The sequence below is a fragment of the Pleurodeles waltl genome, chromosome 8 (assembly GCF_031143425.1).
Source record: "Pleurodeles waltl isolate 20211129_DDA chromosome 8, aPleWal1.hap1.20221129, whole genome shotgun sequence".
Classification (NCBI taxonomy): domain Eukaryota; kingdom Metazoa; phylum Chordata; class Amphibia; order Caudata; family Salamandridae; genus Pleurodeles; species Pleurodeles waltl.
Window position 1 is genome coordinate 1,416,114,410 of NC_090447.1, and position 18,925 is coordinate 1,416,133,334.

The 18,925-nt window shown below is 46.5% G+C and overlaps 1 protein-coding gene across 2 annotated transcripts in view; it reads left to right on the forward strand.

Annotated features, from left to right (window-relative positions):
- The window catches only part of MORC3 (MORC family CW-type zinc finger 3), a 327,051-nt gene that overhangs the window by 187,891 nt on the left and 120,235 nt on the right, over positions 1-18,925 (forward strand). For both annotated transcript variants that reach the window (XM_069202531.1, XM_069202532.1), the window contains exons 9-10: positions 1,207-1,304; positions 11,233-11,337. In XM_069202531.1, the coding sequence (XP_069058632.1) occupies positions 1,207-1,304; positions 11,233-11,337 (203 nt within the window). The remainder of the gene's footprint in view (positions 1-1,206; positions 1,305-11,232; positions 11,338-18,925) is intronic.

Sequence of the window (18,925 nt, forward strand, 5' to 3'; positions counted from 1 at the left end):
TTGTCACATCCCGCTTGACAGGATTTCATATGACAGTTGGGGCACACTTCAAGGGGACTTCCCTGTCACGGGTAAATTTTAGCCGACACTTGGGCAGAGCCCTTCTTTTCTCCCTCCCCCATCCCATTGGGCCTCTTTTTGACATTACAGTTTAACAGCCTTTTTGACAGGTCTGCTGGGTTTAAGCATCACATTTGTGGTGCACTTAAAGTGAAGGCAGGATGGTAAAACAGTCCTTGAGCACCCCATGTCTGCTTGCTTAAAAGTCAGCTTTGTTCTACCAGACTTCTGTTTCTGAGGTTGTTGTAGGTACAGGGCAGTGCCCAATGCCTCTTTATACTATATTAACCTTTCCAGTGCTCCCCTGTTTCTCAGCCACCTTCCCTCCTTAAACACGATTCGTCCTTTAGAGCTCCACCCTTTACTTTCTTTCAAAGTCGGATTATTTACTCCTGCATCCTAAAAAACCTTCTCTGGACATATATGAAAAGTGCTATGCTTTGTAGGAACCCATTGCCAACAGGCTGGTCCGCACTCCTAGCCACACAACAACTGGTGCTGTTACGCAAAGTGGCAAACGTTAGCAGAGGAGGTAATTGGTCGTAATGTGAGGCAGTTGATACAGTGTCATGATTATAGGTTGTGGAGCAGTGTACCTAAAGAAGATCCAGGTGCACAGCTGTATGAGGTTGCAGCAGGATAGGAGCTGTGACAAGATGCAGGTGGAGTAACACAGCTCGAGTAGTCCCTGATGCAAGTATTACAACCAGACATTGTGGAATCACACCACAACTATAGTTGGATTTGGTCTTCAGTATAATCATTCTGAGGCTAATATGGTAGTTCTGTAGTCCTCAAATGTTTTCTAACTAAGAAGGTGAGAAGTTCTGGTTTGCATTGTTCAATATCCCCTTAGGCAGTTCCTAAGCATTTCACCTAAAGGGCATGTAGGATCAGTGTCTAAAGTTAATAAATGTGTGTGTTGAGTTATTTTTTGTCTTGATATGTCTGTAATACACATCATTCAGCCATTGAATATAAATACCCTGGACAACTATACTTGAAGACAGCTATTGTTTTCCTCATGGAATTCATGAAAGTAAAACTACCATAAAATCCTACTCGACATTTGTCCTCATTCATATTTTCCTCAAAGTGTAATTTAGTATCCTCCTGGAAGTTAATTTTATTACATTTTGTTTACAGGCTAACAACATGGGCGTTGGTGTAGTTGGTGTTATAGAGTGTAACTTCCTGAAACCAACTCATAATAAGCAGGATTTTGACTATACCAATGAATACAGGTAAATTAATGTGTGTCAATTTGCGCAGTTGTTTTTTCTGTATTTATTTTAATTGTTTTTTCATGTGCTGATTTTCAACATCATTTATCCTGCTTGTATTTCAATAGTTCATGAACCCTGTTCAAAACAGTTGGATTGTAAACCTGCCAACAAAAATGCATGGTAAGCCTGACCTCAACCGGTTGGCTTGGAAAGTGTTCCCTAAAACCTGTTTACTTGGTTGAATATGGCAAAATAGTGTATTATACTGACCGAAATGCAAAAGGTTTGGACAGGCATCTCTGAAGGACTTTCATTAAGCATTCCAGTACGTTAGGATCTGCCACACTATGAATCACTTCTTTGGAACAGCTCATGTATGTACCCTATTAAAAATTGTGAGCTTGATAGAAAACACTCAAGGGATGTAGCACAGATGAATCCTCCATCCCAGTCATGGCTGCTGATTCCGGCATTCCCATGGTGCACAAATTATTACAGCATGAACAGATCACAAGAGCTTGGCTTGTTGCCAATGCTCTCTCTGTATGAGAGAGATTTTCATCTGTGACCCTGACCCCATCTTCTACATCACACATTCTTTGTTCCGGGACTGCTAGCAGCCCCACCAATAAAATGGCAGTCATAAATGATATGCCAAGAAAGTTGTGATAGCTTAATTTGGGTGGAGATGGAAGAGAAGTCTAAGAGCGGACAATTTGGCCATAGATTATTGGATTTCTGAAGTTCTGAGATCCATAATTGTTTTATTTATTTTTTACCAGGTTTGCACTTACTTTTCTATTTGTGCAAGTAGTCATCCTAATTTACAATAAAAACTCATCAGTTTATATTAATGTAGCTGTTGTGGGAGGGAGTTGCTTAAGTAGTCTCTCTAGGCAAGTGCCTAGTGGGTAATTGAAGCATGTGAGTATATCCATCAAGTAATGTGAAAAACTAGAAATATACATTTTCAAAATTGATAGGTGGGTGCTGCTGACTATCAGATGAAGGATACATTTTCCAGCAGTCATCACAGCTGGTGTAATATCACAGTAAATCTGGTTCATCTTTTGGCCGGGTTGAAATGCTTGACTGACCAAAGCCTGTGAACAGGGCACACCATAAACCTAATTGACTGATAGCAGATGAGCGGTGGTAAACGAAGAAATGGGTCTTTAAGACTTTTTCCAGCTGCTAAATTTTATTTAGCTAAAAATCAGTTTGTACCCATGTACAATAGAAAAGTGGCATTCCTGCTGGAACAACAAACCACTATCTTTTCAAATGAAGCCTGGCTGGCATTGTGTAGTAGATAGCAGTGCCAGACAGTTTAATGTTTTGGGTTTGTCAGACCAGTTTACCAGGGCCAAGGCCTATTTCCGGCACAATATTGAAAAAAATATGGCCATTTTATGAGTTTGACTACAAATAAGCACTGAAACAATTGGCAGTACTGCAGTTCTTACATACTTCACAGGTTGAATGGGAACTTCTTTCCAGCATTCCTGGACAAGATAATTATGTTCAAAAGGGGTACCTATTATGCTTCCCTCTGCGTCTGCTGCCAGAGCCAAGCACAACTGTTCCTAATCTGTTTTATGGAAATTTCTCAGAGTCCCAGAGGGACACAATTGGAATGGATTGAGACGCCGTCTCGATTATGCATTACTTCCATTTCCATCTTGACCCATAGGTGATCAGGAAGATCAGCATGCATTGCAGCAAGGGCATTATGATTCACCCAGACTTCTGAGCATAATTGGCTGAACCACTGCATAGGCTCTATGAAACAAGGCATGCAGTCACCACTGTGGTGTCAAGGAAGGTTTGCCATCTAGTGTGGTAACAGTTTTGTCTCGATGCTTAGAGGCTGAATAGCTCGCCTTAACAGAATGGGTTCTGGTAAAAGGGATAGTGGTTGTTTTCCTGTCTGAAAGGCGCACATCACAGTTTTGTTATGCTGGTAAAAGTTCGACTAATGTGGTAATTGCTTTTAGGATCTTTTCTTTTCTGGAAATTCTTGAATTAGTCATGTTCCAGTCGAAGAGGGGCTCAGAGGATTCCGAAAAGGCAACTTAGCGAGATTTTCCTATTTTATTTGATCTGAAGAGCAGGATTCACTTACAGAGGTGCCATAAAGTGATTTCCAAGAGACCATGAAAATATATTCCCCTTTTGCCTTTTGTACATCACCTCAAGAGGGTTTACATTTTTGTTATTTACAGTTGTTGACTTTAAAACAATGTTCCTCAGTGGTGTAGGAGGCTGGCTCAGTTTATGATGTACACATATAGTCTGGCACCCTATACTGAGTCCAGGCAACCCTTAGTGATAGTGAATAGGTGTCCAGATAGCAGAAGCTCTTTAGGGGTAGCTAGGGTGAGCAGCTAAAGCTTATCCAGGAGGAATGTAAAGCACTTGCAATACCACAGTAGTCAGACAGTAACTCACTCACAAGAAAGAACCACAAAAGTGTCGCAAAAATAAAGTATTCTTTATTACACCAATACTGCCAAACTACCATTGGTGTATCTCCCTTTGGAGGTACTACATACAGTTATACACATAAATTGACCAGTAAAATAGCATAGTAATATACAGTGCCCTAGGGGAGGGACAAACCATACCATAAAAAAGTGGAATGTGAAAGTGGAACTCCAAGCAAGGTAAGTGTGGTGGTTAGCTAGGGGCTGGGTCCAGACAGAAACACCAGAGGTAAGTACAGTAGGTCACCCCCATCAACTAGGGATAAGGCAGTTGCCCACCCAGCTGTCCCATAGGCTAACACAGAAAGCAGTGGTTGGAGTTTGTGGAATTCAGGACTGTTACCGGCTGACCCTGAGGAAACCAGCAGGCAAGAAGATGGATGGAGAGTGCCCCCACCCAAGGATACCCAGAAAACAGGAGTACCTACACCAGGAACTTAGATGCAGAGGGGAGAAGGGACTCTCCCAAAAGACTGAGGCTGCCTCGGATTGTCCAGCTGCTGTAACGACCCATGGATCAGGCCAGTTGCACCCAGGGACGGATTCCAGATGTGGAGGACCTGCAAAGAAAGGAGACAGAGTCTCAGGTGGTGCAGGTGGCAATGCCCACCCTCCTGAAGATAAAGTTCTTGCAAGTTAGTGGAAAAGGAAGTCCAGCTGCGGGGTTCAGGAGTCGATGATCCCCGGAGTCACCTACAAGCTGTCCCTCGATGGTCGCTGGATTGCAGGAGGGTCAGTGACCAGTTAGGTCACCAACAAGCACTGGCAAGTACACATGGAAACACAAGAGAAATTTGCAAAGTTGTGGAGACCAGTAAGGTCCAGGAGACTCTACCCAGGAGGGGGAGTTAAAGCTGGCCCTCAGCACACAGGAAGGCCAACAGACGTCGATGGAGCCCCCACGAGTGACCCACAGGCACCGGACAATGGGAGTCGTCACGTGGAGTCCTTCCCGGCCTAGCAAAACAGAAGTCCTACATCTCAGGAGTTGCAGGACAGGAGCTAACCTCTGGTTTGCAGTGTGCTGGGCACTAGGGCTTCTTGGAGGTGAAAGATCACCCAGAGGAAGAGTCCTCAAGCCATGACAAATGCAACAGCTGCGGTACACAGGGGAGCCAGTCCAGTGGCAGGAGCAAGGGCCTGCAGTCTCTAAACGTGGGTAGAAGACCAGCAGGGCCGAGAGAAGGCCGCAGACTCACCACCTGTGTTGCACGATCTTTGGATGTCCAGAGACAGCAGACCCCACAACCGGTCAACGATGCCTTGAGGTGCCTGAGGTTGCAGGGGAGTGACTCCACTCCAAGGGAGATTCCTTCTTGGTTCCTGGTGCAAACAGTCCTTGTGTCCCTGGAGGATGCATAGCCTTAGATGTTACAGAATTCCTGCAGGATCCAAGGAAACTGTTGCAGTGGGAGCCTTCCCACCAGAAGCAGACTTGTTCGGTTCCAGACGAAGACCAGCAGCAGTTCCAGAGTCCAGGGGCAGAAGATGTCTTGCAGAAAGTTCCTTCTTGAGTCTTGCTTAAAAAATTAGAGGACCCACCCGCAAGGGAGCCCTTAAATAACTTAAAAAGGGGGTTGGTCACTCTTTGCAGTGACCTACCTATCAGAGTGGGTCAGCGACGTCACCTGCCTGGCCTAACCAGGCTGAGGTGCAGGGGGAGGTTGTTCCAGCTCTTTGCTGCGATGTAGGTGAAGGATCGTCCTCCAGCGGTGGTGTTACGAATGCGAGGGATGGTGGCCAGGGCCAGCTGGGTGGAGCGGCTGGATCTGGCAGGAGTGTGGAAGGAGATGCAGTAGTTCAGGTAGGCTGATCCTGCATTGTGTATGGCCTTATATGTATGTGTGGGTGAGTAGCTCCACTATCCTTTGTGTAGTTTCATGCCGGAGGGGGTACCGGGGGTTCCTGAACTGGTGCAAACTTAATTTTGCAAGGAGAGCACCAAATGTGCCCTTCAAAGCAGTCTGGTGGCGCTCAGAGGCCACCCTAGCCCATAGACACCTAATACACAGGAAGAGGTGGTCACACATCTCCCTTGCAGGAAATCCTTTGCTCTGCTCCTCTGGCCTCAGCCTGGCTCATCAGCAGGAGGGCAGAACAGTGTCTGAGGTCAGCAGCACTGCGGACTGGCAGCTGGACCCCGTAAGGCTGCACATGCAGAACTGGGGGGATCCCCTAGTGTTCCCCCAGGGAACTGGAATCAGTGTAGTTGCATGATTCCAACATGTTTGATTCCAAACATGCCTAGGTTCAGGGTAGCCATTATGTAGTTGGATCACTCGTTTTGACCATAGTCCACTACATACCTTAAGGTGGCTTCCCCATTCTTAGAGTCCAGGAATTGTCCTGGGGGTCTGTAGGGGCTACCCTACTCTTGCAGGGGTACCCTCACACTTGGAGCCATGCACCCTGCCCTTGAGCTGAAGGGCCTACCAGAGGGGTGGCTTATAGGGTCTGAGTGCAGTTGTTAGGTTTGGCAGTGAAGGGTTCATGCACCCTTTCACTCAGGATGCAATGGCAGGCCTGCAGTCATAGTTTGTATAGGCTCCTATGAGTGGCATAATACATGCTTCAGCCCATAGGGGACCCCTGATGTGCCAGTGCCCTGGGTACCTAGATACCATATACTAGGGACTTACATGGGTGCATCAGTATGCCAATTTTGGGTGTGAAAGGTAACCAACAACTAAATAATAGGGGAGAGAGCACTGTCACTGGAGTCCTGGTTAGCAGGATCCCAGTGAACTACAGTCCAAGCACAATGACATCAGGCAAAACATGGGGGTAACTATGCCAGAAAGATGGCACTTTCTTACAAGTGACATTACCTGCTCTCAGAATATAGAGGAATTGCAAGCTATTTAATCCCTATCCTTTTTTTGTTTTTTTACCTTATTTGATGACCGATATTCTGGTCAAGCAATCATTATTGCCCAAGTTGTTGTCTTAATTTAACTGGGTAAAAGAATACTTCATTACCAGCTATCCTACCTCCAGTATTTCCATATTTAAGAAGCAAGTGCATAGGCCTGAACCTGTAAGGTACATATTTTGCCCTTAGAAACAGTACAGGACAGATAATGTTTTCATAGTGTTTTCTTGTGTTAGAAACTGTTAAGCTATGTCTGAGCATGATATTACAAGGTATATCATATATGATTTGATATTATGACTTGTTGAAACAGTGTTAGAACTGACACCTCATCCCCTCCACTTGGGGGCAGGGTGGCTTCAACAGGATGCCTATACTGGACATCACCTTGCACAAAATGTTACTGCTTGGCTTCAGTCTTGAATGATAGAAGTTAAGAATGTAGTTGAGGGATAAAGGGCATCAGGAGAAAGAATTCTAACAATTGGCATATTAAAAGTACTTGGGACTTACTGTCACAGTCAATGTTAGGGATCACTGTGTTTATCTGATAAAGACTTCTAGCAGCAGATTCCTTACCTTAGGGAATTATTCCCAGACGTCAGTCTGGTTCTGGAATTTTGACATGAGTAGTATCCTTGTGCGGTGGTAGGTGGTGGTGTTCAGCTCCACTAGGTGTTGTTGCCGTTGTCTGCGCCAAAAGTGGCATTTGCAGTGCCTAAGTAGGTGTGCTGATGTCCGTTCTTTTCTTTCCCCACCAGTCAGCGCAGATTGTGAGAAGAGTTACCCCTTAGTCAAAAAGTGACTAACTTTTTGTCAACATTTTCTTGAAGTCTTCTTGAAGTTATCTCCCTGGTGTGGCAGGGATGTCATCTCTTAAGGCTATCTTCAAGGCCTGCGGTGCCTGTCATTGCTCAATGTCAGTGACAGACCTACATCTTTTATACTTCTAGTGCCTCAAACACAGCCGGAAATACTGCGTCGATTGCTGTGCCATGAACCAGGTCTCCTTGAGGGAGCACTCCCTCAAGCTCCTGGCGGCTCAACTTTCAACACTGCAACACTCAAGGTCCTGGTTGAGAGGAAAGGAGTGGTTGTGGAGTCCAAGATCCTTGTCACACTGGACGTCGTTGGGTCACTCAGGCAAGTCACACTGTAAGAAGAGCAAGAAATCACAGGTCTTCGACTTCACCTCATCCGTTGGCCGATGAGAGAGCATTAACATTCAAGGCCTGGTTCTGCGGTAGAGCCAGTGACTGGGACGGGTCTGCGCCTCTCTGAGTTTCCAAATGACCTTGCTCAATTGCAAAAGTTCCATGAGGCCAGGCGCTTCATATTTGGGTGACCCATTGCCTCTGGCATGCTTTTGCATCCAAGGGTTTGGTAGGGGCCCCTACTGGTTTTTGCCGGTGGCTGAAGCCCTGAGCACCATTCGGGCCCCTTGGATCCATTCCTAGATCCGGACTGACGCCAATCGTGTCATTTCGCCCTCCCCGGCTCCTGTCCTGATGTTGATGCTCCCTGCACCCTTTGGAAGCGCCATCCCCCTTCTTATCCCAGACACCGAGCTGAAGGGGCATCGGCCAGTCCACCACTTGGAGCCATGCCTTGCAGGCAGGAGCCTGAGTCCTATTCTTACGTGCCAGGACTCGGTGAGGAATGGGAGGGGCCTCTGGACCCTAGGAATACCAGCCTTATGACTCCATGGACTCATGTGAGGAACTAGGTGAGGGAAGTGGACTGGATACTGGCATGCTTTCTCCCCTTACCATGGCTACGGAGGAGGGGGCGTCCTTTACTGTGGTGAGGAGGAAGGCAGCTGAGGTCACTGAACTTGGCAGTCAAGATTGCCTTCCCAAAGGTGCTACAACTGGGAGTGTCCTCCTCAGAACCGCTACTGTCCAAGCCCAGCACAGGGGCTCCTGTGAACAGGATAATTACTCGCTGCCACCGGCCTGCTCCAAGGGACCCCAACTTTCTCACCGAAAACCCTACCCCAGCCCCCAGTTAAATACTGGCTCATTCCCTACTGCTCCCCTGGATTGGGAATCCAAGATGCTGGACACTTTAGGGAAAATGATGCTTTCTTCCACCAGCCTGGCCCTTCAGTCCGTGGACACTGCATACCTTTTGTGCTTCTATTCCCACGCTCTGTGGTATATGGTTACAAACTGCCAATGGTCCTGGAGGAAGCTCGAGCTGTTCTCTCCCAGGCTATCGCCAATGGGACGGACGCAGCCAAGTTCACAATACGATGCGGACTGGATACCACGGACTCACTAGGTAGAGCGGTTTCTTCAACAGTGGCCTTATGGCGCCACGCTTCTTTGACTGGATTTTCTGGGGATGTCCAAGCATTTCTCATGGACATGCCCTTTGATGGCTTCTGTCTCTTCAGAGACATGGCAGATTCCGCTCCGGACTACTTTAAGGATGCAGGGCTACAGCGAGATCCTTAGGCCTTTCCATGACCCCCCTTCGCCCCCAGTCCACCTTTCTTGGCCATGGAAGGGGCTTTAAACCGTGCCTCTACTCTCCCAGATACCACAGCATGAATTCTTTCCATGCTCTGCGAGGGAGCGGTACCCACAGACCCAGTGAGTTGGGCAGCCAGCGATTAGGCCAGTCCACCATCTCATCCCTGCCCCCCAACCCTCATCAGCCGCAGCCTCTAAACCATCCTAATCTGCCCTCTTAACATCCTGAGCAACCAGTGTGTGGTAGGATTAGCCATCCCTTGTCCTCTAGGAAGTGATGGCTGTCTTGGCCAAGGGAGCCATAGATAGAATGCCGACAACCAGAAGTGGGTCGTGGTTGCAATTCCCGCTACTTTCTGGTGCCCAAAAAGGATGCAGGCCTCCGTCCTATCCTAGACTTGCGCCCCCTCAATTTCTTCCTCAAGAAGTAGAAATTCAAAATGCTCATGCTTGCTCAGGTCGTGTCTGCCCTGGTCCCAAGAGACTGGATGATAGCATTAGACTTGCAGGTGTTGTGAGGACCTCTAGGACCAGAGTTGGTCATCCCTGTTTAAGCTTAGTTTTTCTTTTCATATTTATTCATTTTAGTAACGCTGTTTTAGTGATTATTTTTTTTACATATTTTTATCAGCTTGCTTTTATTCTAGGAAAACGAGGAACAGGATGCTTGTTTTGTTACCAAAGAAAGGATAGAGATATCCATGTTGGGAGGATTATATGATCCAGCACGGCAATCTCCCCATGTCTAACTGTAACTCCCTTGAGACGTGTTGTTCCAAAAATATAGACTCAGTACTACCAACTAGGCAGGACTCTGAAAAGTCTCCTCCCCTAAAGCATCAAAGTTACAGGACAATAGCTCTCACTCACCCATAGGTGACATGCTTCATCATCGGGCTGTGCTTCTCGTCAGGCCGGCACTGCAAAGCCTGACGAGCCCTGCTGGAGGGCTCTTTGCTGGAGATCATTAGTAGAATAGTTGCCGGTAATGTGTGAATGTGCGATGGGCTGAAAAAATATACCCACAAAATTGACTAACGGTACCAAAACCAACTATCTTTAATGAAAAGTGGCACCTATGTCAAGGTAAAAAAAAACAGAAACAAGGGACACTCAGAGCATAGCGGTCTGATTCCCTAACAAAATTGGGATAATGTCACTACTCCTTAATTTGAGGGCTTAAATTTAGAAACAATCAGCGTGTGGGTATCCTTATACTACAGATATATGGATCTCGGTCGACATGTTTCTCTTCTAAACTCAGTCTCGGGGATCTAGTGGCGATTCATCAGGACCCATCTCAAAGCCTAACCCTCACTATGAGAGTAAAAATACTCTATGATAATGTGCTGTTTAAGAAATCAATAGTATTTTACACTAATGTTGTATCCTTCTACGTCAGGGAAGCTAAAAAGAGTATCAACAGAGACCAAATTCCATTTAATTAAAATCAATGTTAGGAAACTATATTCTTGTACATACCCATTCTCATAATACCAAGTGTGATGGATGTGCTATTAATATCCAAGCCATATCCAAGCATAGTGTTCATCCAAGAGAGTGCAACAAGCTGTATAGTGCAGACAAATTGTGTGTGTGTGTGGGGGTGGGGGTGTCTTGCAGGAGGAGGAAGGAGATATACCCCCTTGAGTAATTCTTACCCTCTTAGATCAGGTATTGGTGCCCCTTGGAGATCACTGGGATGCCCCCCTTCCCTGGCTTATCCCTGGATGTTCAACACCTGGTGGGCTCTCTGAGCACTTTCAAAAACTTCTCCTATTGTAGGAATTGTAGCCCACACTAGAACTATTGTTGGGGTGTTAGATGCAACCCTATGATGAAGCATGCCACTTTATGGTGGGTGAGGATTTTTGTCCTTAATGAAAAATAATTTTCTCACTTGTCACTCATTGACTGTCAGCGGAACTCTTCAAATTGAAACAGTGTTGTTAGACCGGCGTGTATTGTTGTGCATGTATTACTTCTTTGGGAGTTTGTACCCGATGGTATTAAGATTCCCCTTGGCCCCTTTTGTGTGTTGATTGCTTTTGGTTTATTAACATAATAAATATACTGATGTGAGTTATTGTGTGGATTTGTTTCTTTTCTAGACTCACTATGGTTGCACTTGGAGAAAAGCTTAATGATTACTGGAATGAAATGAAGCATAAGAGACACTTTCAAAATCCTCAGATGTTGCTTGTTGAAGACGTACAGTAAGTGAGATGACTAATCCTTTTGAGATTTTTTGGAGCAGTGTTACCTTACCTTTCCTCACATTTAATATAACTAACTGCGGTAACTACAAGCAGTGGGGTAGTCTGGAAAACACACCTATTAAATAGAACAATAAGAATGTACCCTTACATGCACAGGAAGCTGCAACTTCAACTAACTTGTGTACCTTTATTTTCAACACCATTCCGTTTACAAACCTATCCTTTCTTGATGATCAAGACTGAATCCTATATTAAGTGTTGCTTACTTACGTGTTACTGTCATATCCTGTTCATAAAAGCTATTCTAGACCCATAGAAAAACTTGTGTCTCTTGCATGGACAGTGTAGGAAGTTGGCTCTGTATGTGCTATTTCAAAGTAAGGAATAGCATGCACAGAGTCCAAGGGTTCCCCTTAGAGGTAAAATAGTGGTAAAAAGAGATAATACTAATGCTCTATTTTGTGGTAGTGTGGTCGAGCAGTAGGCTTATCCAAGGAGTAGTGTTAAGCATTTGTTGTACATACACATAGACAATAAATGAGGTACACACACTCAGAGACAAATCCAGCCAATAGGTTTTGTTATAGAAAAATATATTTTCTTAGTTTATTTTAAGAACCACAGGTTCAAATTTAACATGTAATATCTTGTTTGAAAGGCATTGCAGGTAAGTACATTAGGAACTTTGAATCATTTCAATTGCATGTATACTTTTCAAGTTATTCACAAATAGCTATTTAAAAAGTGGACACAGTGCAATTTTCACAGTTCCTGGGGGAGGTAAGTTTTTGTTAGTTTTACCAGGTAAGTAAGACACTTACAGGGTTCAGTTCTTGGTCCAAGGTAGCCCACCGTTGGGGGTTCAGAGCAACCCCAAAGTTACCACACCAGCAGCTCAGGGCCGGTCAGGTGCAGAGTTCAAAGTGGTGCCCAAAACGCATAGGCTCCAATGGAGAGAAGGGGGTGCCCCGGTTCCAGTCTGCCAGCAGGTAAGTACCCGCGTCTTCGGAGGGCAGACCAGGGGGGTTTTGTAGGGCACCGGGGGGGACACAAGCCCACACAGAAATTTCACCCTCAGCGGCGCGGGGGCGGCCGGGTGCAGTGTTAGAACAAGCGTCGGGTTCGCAATGGAAGTCAATGAGAGATCAAGGGATCTCTTCAGCGCTGCAGGCAGGCAAGGGGGGGCTTCCTCGGGGAAACCTCCACTTGGGCAAGGGAGAGGGACTCCTGGGGGTCACTTCTGCAGTGAAAGTCCGGTCCTTCAGGTCCTGGGGGCTGCGGGTGCAGGGTCTTTTCCAGGCGTCGGGACTTAGGTTTCAGAGAGTCGCGGTCAGGGGAAGCCTCGGGATTCCCTCTGCAGGCGGCGCTGTGGGGGCTCAGGGGGGACAGGTTTTGGTACTCAGTCGTAGAGTAGTCCGGGGGTCCTCCCTGAGGTGTTGGTTCTCCACCAGCCGAGTCGGGGTCGCCGGGTGCGGTGTTGCAAGTCTCAGGCTTCTTGCGGGGAGATTGCAGGGTTCTTTAAAGCTGCTTCTTTGGATAAAGTTGCAGTCTTCTTGGAGCAGGTCCGCTGTCCTCAGGAGTTTCTTGTCGTCGTCGAAGCAGGGCAGTCCTCAGAGGATTCAGAGGTCGCTGGTCCCTTTGGAAGGCGTCGCTGGAGCAGAGTTCTTTGGAAGGCAGGAGACAGGCCGGTGAGTTTCTGGAGCCAAGGCAGTTGTTGTCTTCTGGTCTTCCTCTGCAGGGGTTTTCAGCTAGGCAGTCCTTCTTGTTGTTGTTGCAGGAATCTAATTTTCTAGGGTTCAGGGTAGCCCTTAAATACTAAATTTAAGGGCGTGTTTAGGTCTGGGGGGTTAGTAGCCAATGGCTACTAGCCCTGAGGGTGGGTACACCCTCTTTGTGCCTCCTCCCAAGGGGAGGGGGTCACATCCCTAATCCTATTGGGGGAATCCTCCATCTGCAAGATGGAGGATTTCTAAAAGTTAGAGTCACCTCAGCTCAGGACACCTTAGGGGCTGTCCTGACTGGCCAGTGACTCCTCCTTGTTGCTTTCTTTGTTCCCTCCAGCCTTGCCGACAAAAGTGGGGGCCGTGGCCGGAGGGGGCGGGCAACTCCACTAAGCTGGAGTGCCCTGCTGGGCTGTGACAAAGGGGTGAGCCTTTGAGGCTCACCGCCAGGTGTTACAGCTCCTGCCTGGGGGAGGTGTTAGCATCTCCACCCAGTGCAGGCTTTGTTACTGGCCTCAGAGTGACAAAGGCACTCTCCCCATGGGGCCAGCAACATGTCTCTAGTGTGGCAGGCTGCTGGAACCAGTCAGCCTACACAGATAGTTGGTTAAGTTTCAGGGGGCACCTCCAAGATGCCCTCTGTGGTGTATTTTACAATAAAATGTACACTGGCATCAGTGTGCATTTATTGTGCTGAGAAGTTTGATACCAAACTTCCCAGTTTTCAGTGTAGCCATTATGGTGCTGTGGAGTTCGTGTAAAACAGACTCCCAGACTATATACTCTTATGGCTACCCTGCGCTTACAATGTCTAAGGTTTTGCTTAGACACTGTAGGGGCACAGTGCTCATGCACTGGTACCCTCACCTATGGTATAGTGCACCCTGCCTTGGGGCTGTAAGGCCTGCTAGAGGGGTGTCTTACCTATACTGCATAGGCAGTGAGAGGCTGGCATGGCACCCTGAGGGGAGTGCCATGTCGACTTACTCCTTTTGTTCTCACTAGCACACACAGGCTTGTAAGCAGTGTGTCTGTGCTGAGTGAGGGGTCTCTAGGGTGGCATAATACATGCTGCAGCCCTTAGAGACCTTCCCTGGCATCAGGGCCCTTGGTACCAGAGGTACCAGTTACAAGGGACTTATCTGGATGCCAGGGTGTGCCAATTGTGGAAACAATGGTACATTTTAGGTGAAAGAACACTGGTGCTGGGGCCTGGTTAGCAGGGTCCCAGCACACTTCTCAGTCAAGTCAGCATCAGTATCAGGCAAAAAGTGGGGGGTAACTGCAACAGGGAGCCATTTCTTTACAGACAGGATCAAGGTTTTAAGCAAGGTGATAGCCTATGTTTTACGAAAGAGGGTCCTTAGGAAGCCAGCAGCCCACTGCCCCTTTAATATAGTGGTACCATACATTGGGTAGGCTGGGTAACATTTCGCAGGTGACTGCTTCCGCTTTGACATGGGGAATCCGTACAAAATAATAATGAAAGTTTTGATTGAAGAAGCATGAGTTTTTATTTATTGCTTCTATACTATGGCCTTAGCACTGTATCAAGCCAATACTGTCCTTTAATTTGTGGTTGCATAGTCCTCTTCTTTAGAATTTCTTCAGACATCAGACTGATCCAGAACTGTTTATAACAATTGATTCCGCATGCAGGCAGGTGATTCCTATAGATTCTGCCGCAAGCTTGCTCCGCCTCAAGAAGGAACTGCAGCAAGCTAAATGAAGGTGCCATTACTATGCAGTTTATTCTGCTCCTTTGAAGTACTCCAGGCTTAATCAGTTTTCACTGATGCCAAAATCGCATTTTTCACCAAAAAGTCAGTGTGTACCAGAAGCTTCAAATCATTCTGCCCCTGCAATAGGCAGATGTCACAGTCCTGGCAACCAACTCGTTTGACACTCACTGAATGCCAGGGCAGACAAGCTCAGCAGATGTCAGCTGGCAACCATGAACAGCATCTTCATCTGAATGTGTCTCAAGGCATCCTTGCCCTGTGGCTAGGCCTTGGTTGAATCATTTTGCCATGCTGAGAATGCTGTGTCATGATTATTGTGCACTGAAGTTTCAATCAGGATGTTCCCGGGCAGACCTATTTGCCTGCAGTGAGATATATGCCTTCTGTACACCTTCCCATCCCTGTCTCGAGGTCTGAAGAAGTGCAGGTAAGACAGGGCTCAGATTATCCTGATTATTCAGTCCTTGAGCAGGAATGTGCAATACCTCCACCTATTTAGTCTGAGCATTTGCCTCCTGATGTGGCAACCTCTTTGGGAGAACCTGTCTCAGCAACAGGTCAGGATTCTGAACCTGAATCTTCAGAAGCTACTCCTCCATTCAAGGAGATTGAGTAGCACCAACTAAGTGGCTTTGACGTAAGTGCTGAAATGATGGATTTTCTTCTTTTGTGGCTAGACACGAGTCTATCAAATTATTTATTTTGGTCATTGTGGACTGTTGTGGAGAAGTCAAGCAGACACTCTTATTATGTTGTTCCATCACTGGCTCTACACACTTTTGCTGTGGCACTGTCAAATGTTATTTTTCAGTCCTTTTAGCCTGTCTCAGTCAGTGTGGACAACTTTAGTTATTCAAGTCACTAATTGTGATACATTTTCATGCACCTTTCATATGCCTCAGTGGGACTTTGGTTTGGTCCTTGCTATGCACACAAGTTAAGCCCAGGCACGGTTGTTTTCTGAAATGTCTATCAGGATAGTACTTCGGCTTGCAAAAACTTCTGTGCATAGTCAGCAAGCTGCAGGCACTGTCAGTACAAATTCCGTACCCCATCCTTTTCCCAGATAAATTGCTACTGTGAACTCATGCTTGCTTTTTTGCCTAAATTTGTATCCCTCTTACATGTGGGACAGCCCATCACTCTATATGTTTTGCTCCATCTTACCCCTCTAAGGAGGTGAAAATGTGTCACCCACTAGACTTAAAAAGAGCCCTTCGCTTTTAGATAGTACACAAGAAAGAGCACCAGAGGTATGGGGCAATTGGCTAGCTTACGACTCAAGCCGAGGGGGTACGGAATTTCACTATTAAGATTGGGATTTCAAAACAAGTATGACAATGTTGATATGTACAATGTGATCACTTCTGCTGTATGGACTGTGATTTAGAGTCAAATACTGTTGATTTTGTTGCTAGTTTACCACACTATATTGTGGTGCACTGAGCAATTGTTCAATAAAAAGAACTTAAAAAAGAAAAAGCACCTGTTGGATGACCAGCTCTTTTTGGCTTTGATGCTGCTGAGAGGGGAAAGGTGGTCCAGATGCGAACTTCGGCTATGTGAACCTTCTGTGCATAAAGTCAAGCTGTACCCTGCTCAAAACCAAGCCTCCTAAGGCCCAATTTTGCCCATTCACCAAAGCAAGGGGTGCCACAGCGTCGTTGACAAAAGATATTCTGGTCTGGTAAATCTATCCAGCTACTACATGGTCTTCAGGACACACCTTCACCACGCATTACTGATTTGACAGTCAAATCTACAGGGAGGGAAATTTTTACTTTCTTGATCCTGCAGGACTTGCTGGTCCTGCACTCCTCAGACACTCTGCCTCCTTTGGTATCCATTAAAAAAAATTAGGGTTCTGTGGTTAGAAGTAACCATTATAAGAACAAGTTCATACCCTTGGTAATGCTCTTTCTGATGGATACTTTTTGTCTAACCACAGATTCCTCACCTCCCTCCCTCCTTCTCGTCCTATGGAATTAACTTTTAAGGTTCTCAAAAGGTCCCAAAAAGTAACCATGGAGTCTGTTGGTACTGCCTGCAGGAACAATTGCTCTGAAAAATCCAAGATCTTGTAAAGCACATGGGGGGGGCGGGGGGGGGGGGTTCAAAAGGTGAGGAATTGGTGGTTGGATAGAGTATCCACCAGAAGACTGTTAGTGAAGGTAACTAACTTGTTGTTCTTCCTAACTGGTGAGCAGTTATGGAGAATGAATGTGTTGGCAGCAAAAAAGCAGATTAGGCCAACTAACAAAAATATAGTCCCAGATTCTCACAACTGCTGATGATAAATACTAGAAATCCCTTACTATGGCCCTCATTACGACCCTGGCGGTTTGTAACCGCCAGGGCCGCTGGACGCGGAGGCACCGCCGACAGGCCGGCGGTGCCCCGCGGGGCATTCTGACCGCGGCGGCTTAGCCGCGGTCAGAGAAGGGAAACCAGCGGTCTCCCGCCGGTTTCCCGCTGCCCCCAAGGAATCCTCCAAGCCTGCGCAGCTTGCTGCGCCGGCTTGGGGATTCCGACTCCCCCTCCCGCCATCCAGTTCCTGGCGGTTCTCCCGCCAGGAACAGGATGGTGGGAGGGGGAGTCGCGGGGCCCCTGGGTCTTTTGGAGACCGCCCGCCAGCCCAGGGAAAAACTCATAATACCCTCTGCTGTCTTCTGACCGCGGAGCGGTATTACGGAGGGCGGAATTCTGGCGGGCGGCCTCCGCCGCCCGCCGGAGTCATAATGAGGGCCTATATTCGTTGTGAACAGTGTCATGAGATTCAGAATCCATATTATAGCAAGCATGCTGGCTTAACTGCTTGACATAGATAAGGAGCTGGCCACCACTGGGCAGCACAAGAAAACTCTGGTAAGTAGGGGAGGAAATTGAGGAAAACCCTATATTTTGGTACAAATCTACTGTTTTTGAAAGGTTTTGCAAAATGCAAAGAAGAACCGCCATTTCTAACATAAGTACTCATAAACTTAACACTCTGCTCCCTGTACAAAGTAAATTAAACAGATGACTTACTCACGAGCCGCCAATAGTAGCACTGGTAAACATCTGGAGCATTGGAAATTAGAGTACAGGACTAGTACATTTCCAATCTGTGGAGAAGGTCTTCCAATTCCAAGGCTGGTGGAATATTTGTTTTGGCATAAGCAGTCTTAATTGCCATAACATAACTTAAAAATGAGGAGGCAAGTTGATGTGCCAGAATGTCCCAAGTATTTAAGAATTCTTACCATGTTTTGTTCTTTTGCTGTTGGTATGCACAACTGAATACTGATCAGGAGGCAACAATAAAAGTGTTTTTTTTCTGTATGGAACTGCCAAAGAATCTGAATGCATAATACGTCTTGAATCCCTTGTCTATTTCAGCTGGAGGAGCTAGAAAGGGGACTTATTAAGCACTGTGCTGCGTCAGAAAGGCGGACAGTGCAGACATTTTACAAGCTCTTCAGGGCTAGAAGCATGCTGAGTACAGCTTATTACTAGAATGGGAAAAACATGTACAGAGTTTGTGGCACCAGATACACTTTCACACTAACTTCAGATGGATTCTTCTCTCAGCAGATTCCGCACCTTGTAAATCTTGCCAGGTCCCACAATGGAGTCAGAAACTCTTGAAATAGGTCCTGAGGAGAGGCTACTTGGTTTGTGTCCATAGGAGGCCCTTAGCTTATACACTGATAGACTAAGGAATACCGAGTGGATTATTTGCTGAATTTTCTGGTGCTAAGAATGGAAAGCCAATCCAGAAATGAACCCTAGTGTGATGGATTGTTCTTTACATTAAACTGTTATGCCTTGGCCAACAATTACCCTGCTGTCAGACTTAGGGCTCATTCTGCCAGGGCACAGGCCGCAACTACAGCTGTTAATCAAGTTGTCCCTGTTTTGTACATCTACCAATCAGCCCTGTGGACATCTGTCCATAGTTTAACCAGGCACTATTACAGACATTCTCAGGACCACATTGAGGGTCACTTTGCCTGCTTGGTCGTGTGTGAAGTCTTTGTGTAATGTCCACTTCAGGTACCCATCTCCTTGGAGGGATCATTGCTTTGGCATTGATTTATAAGTTCCATATCAGAAGAATTAGTCACTCCTTTTAGTGGATAC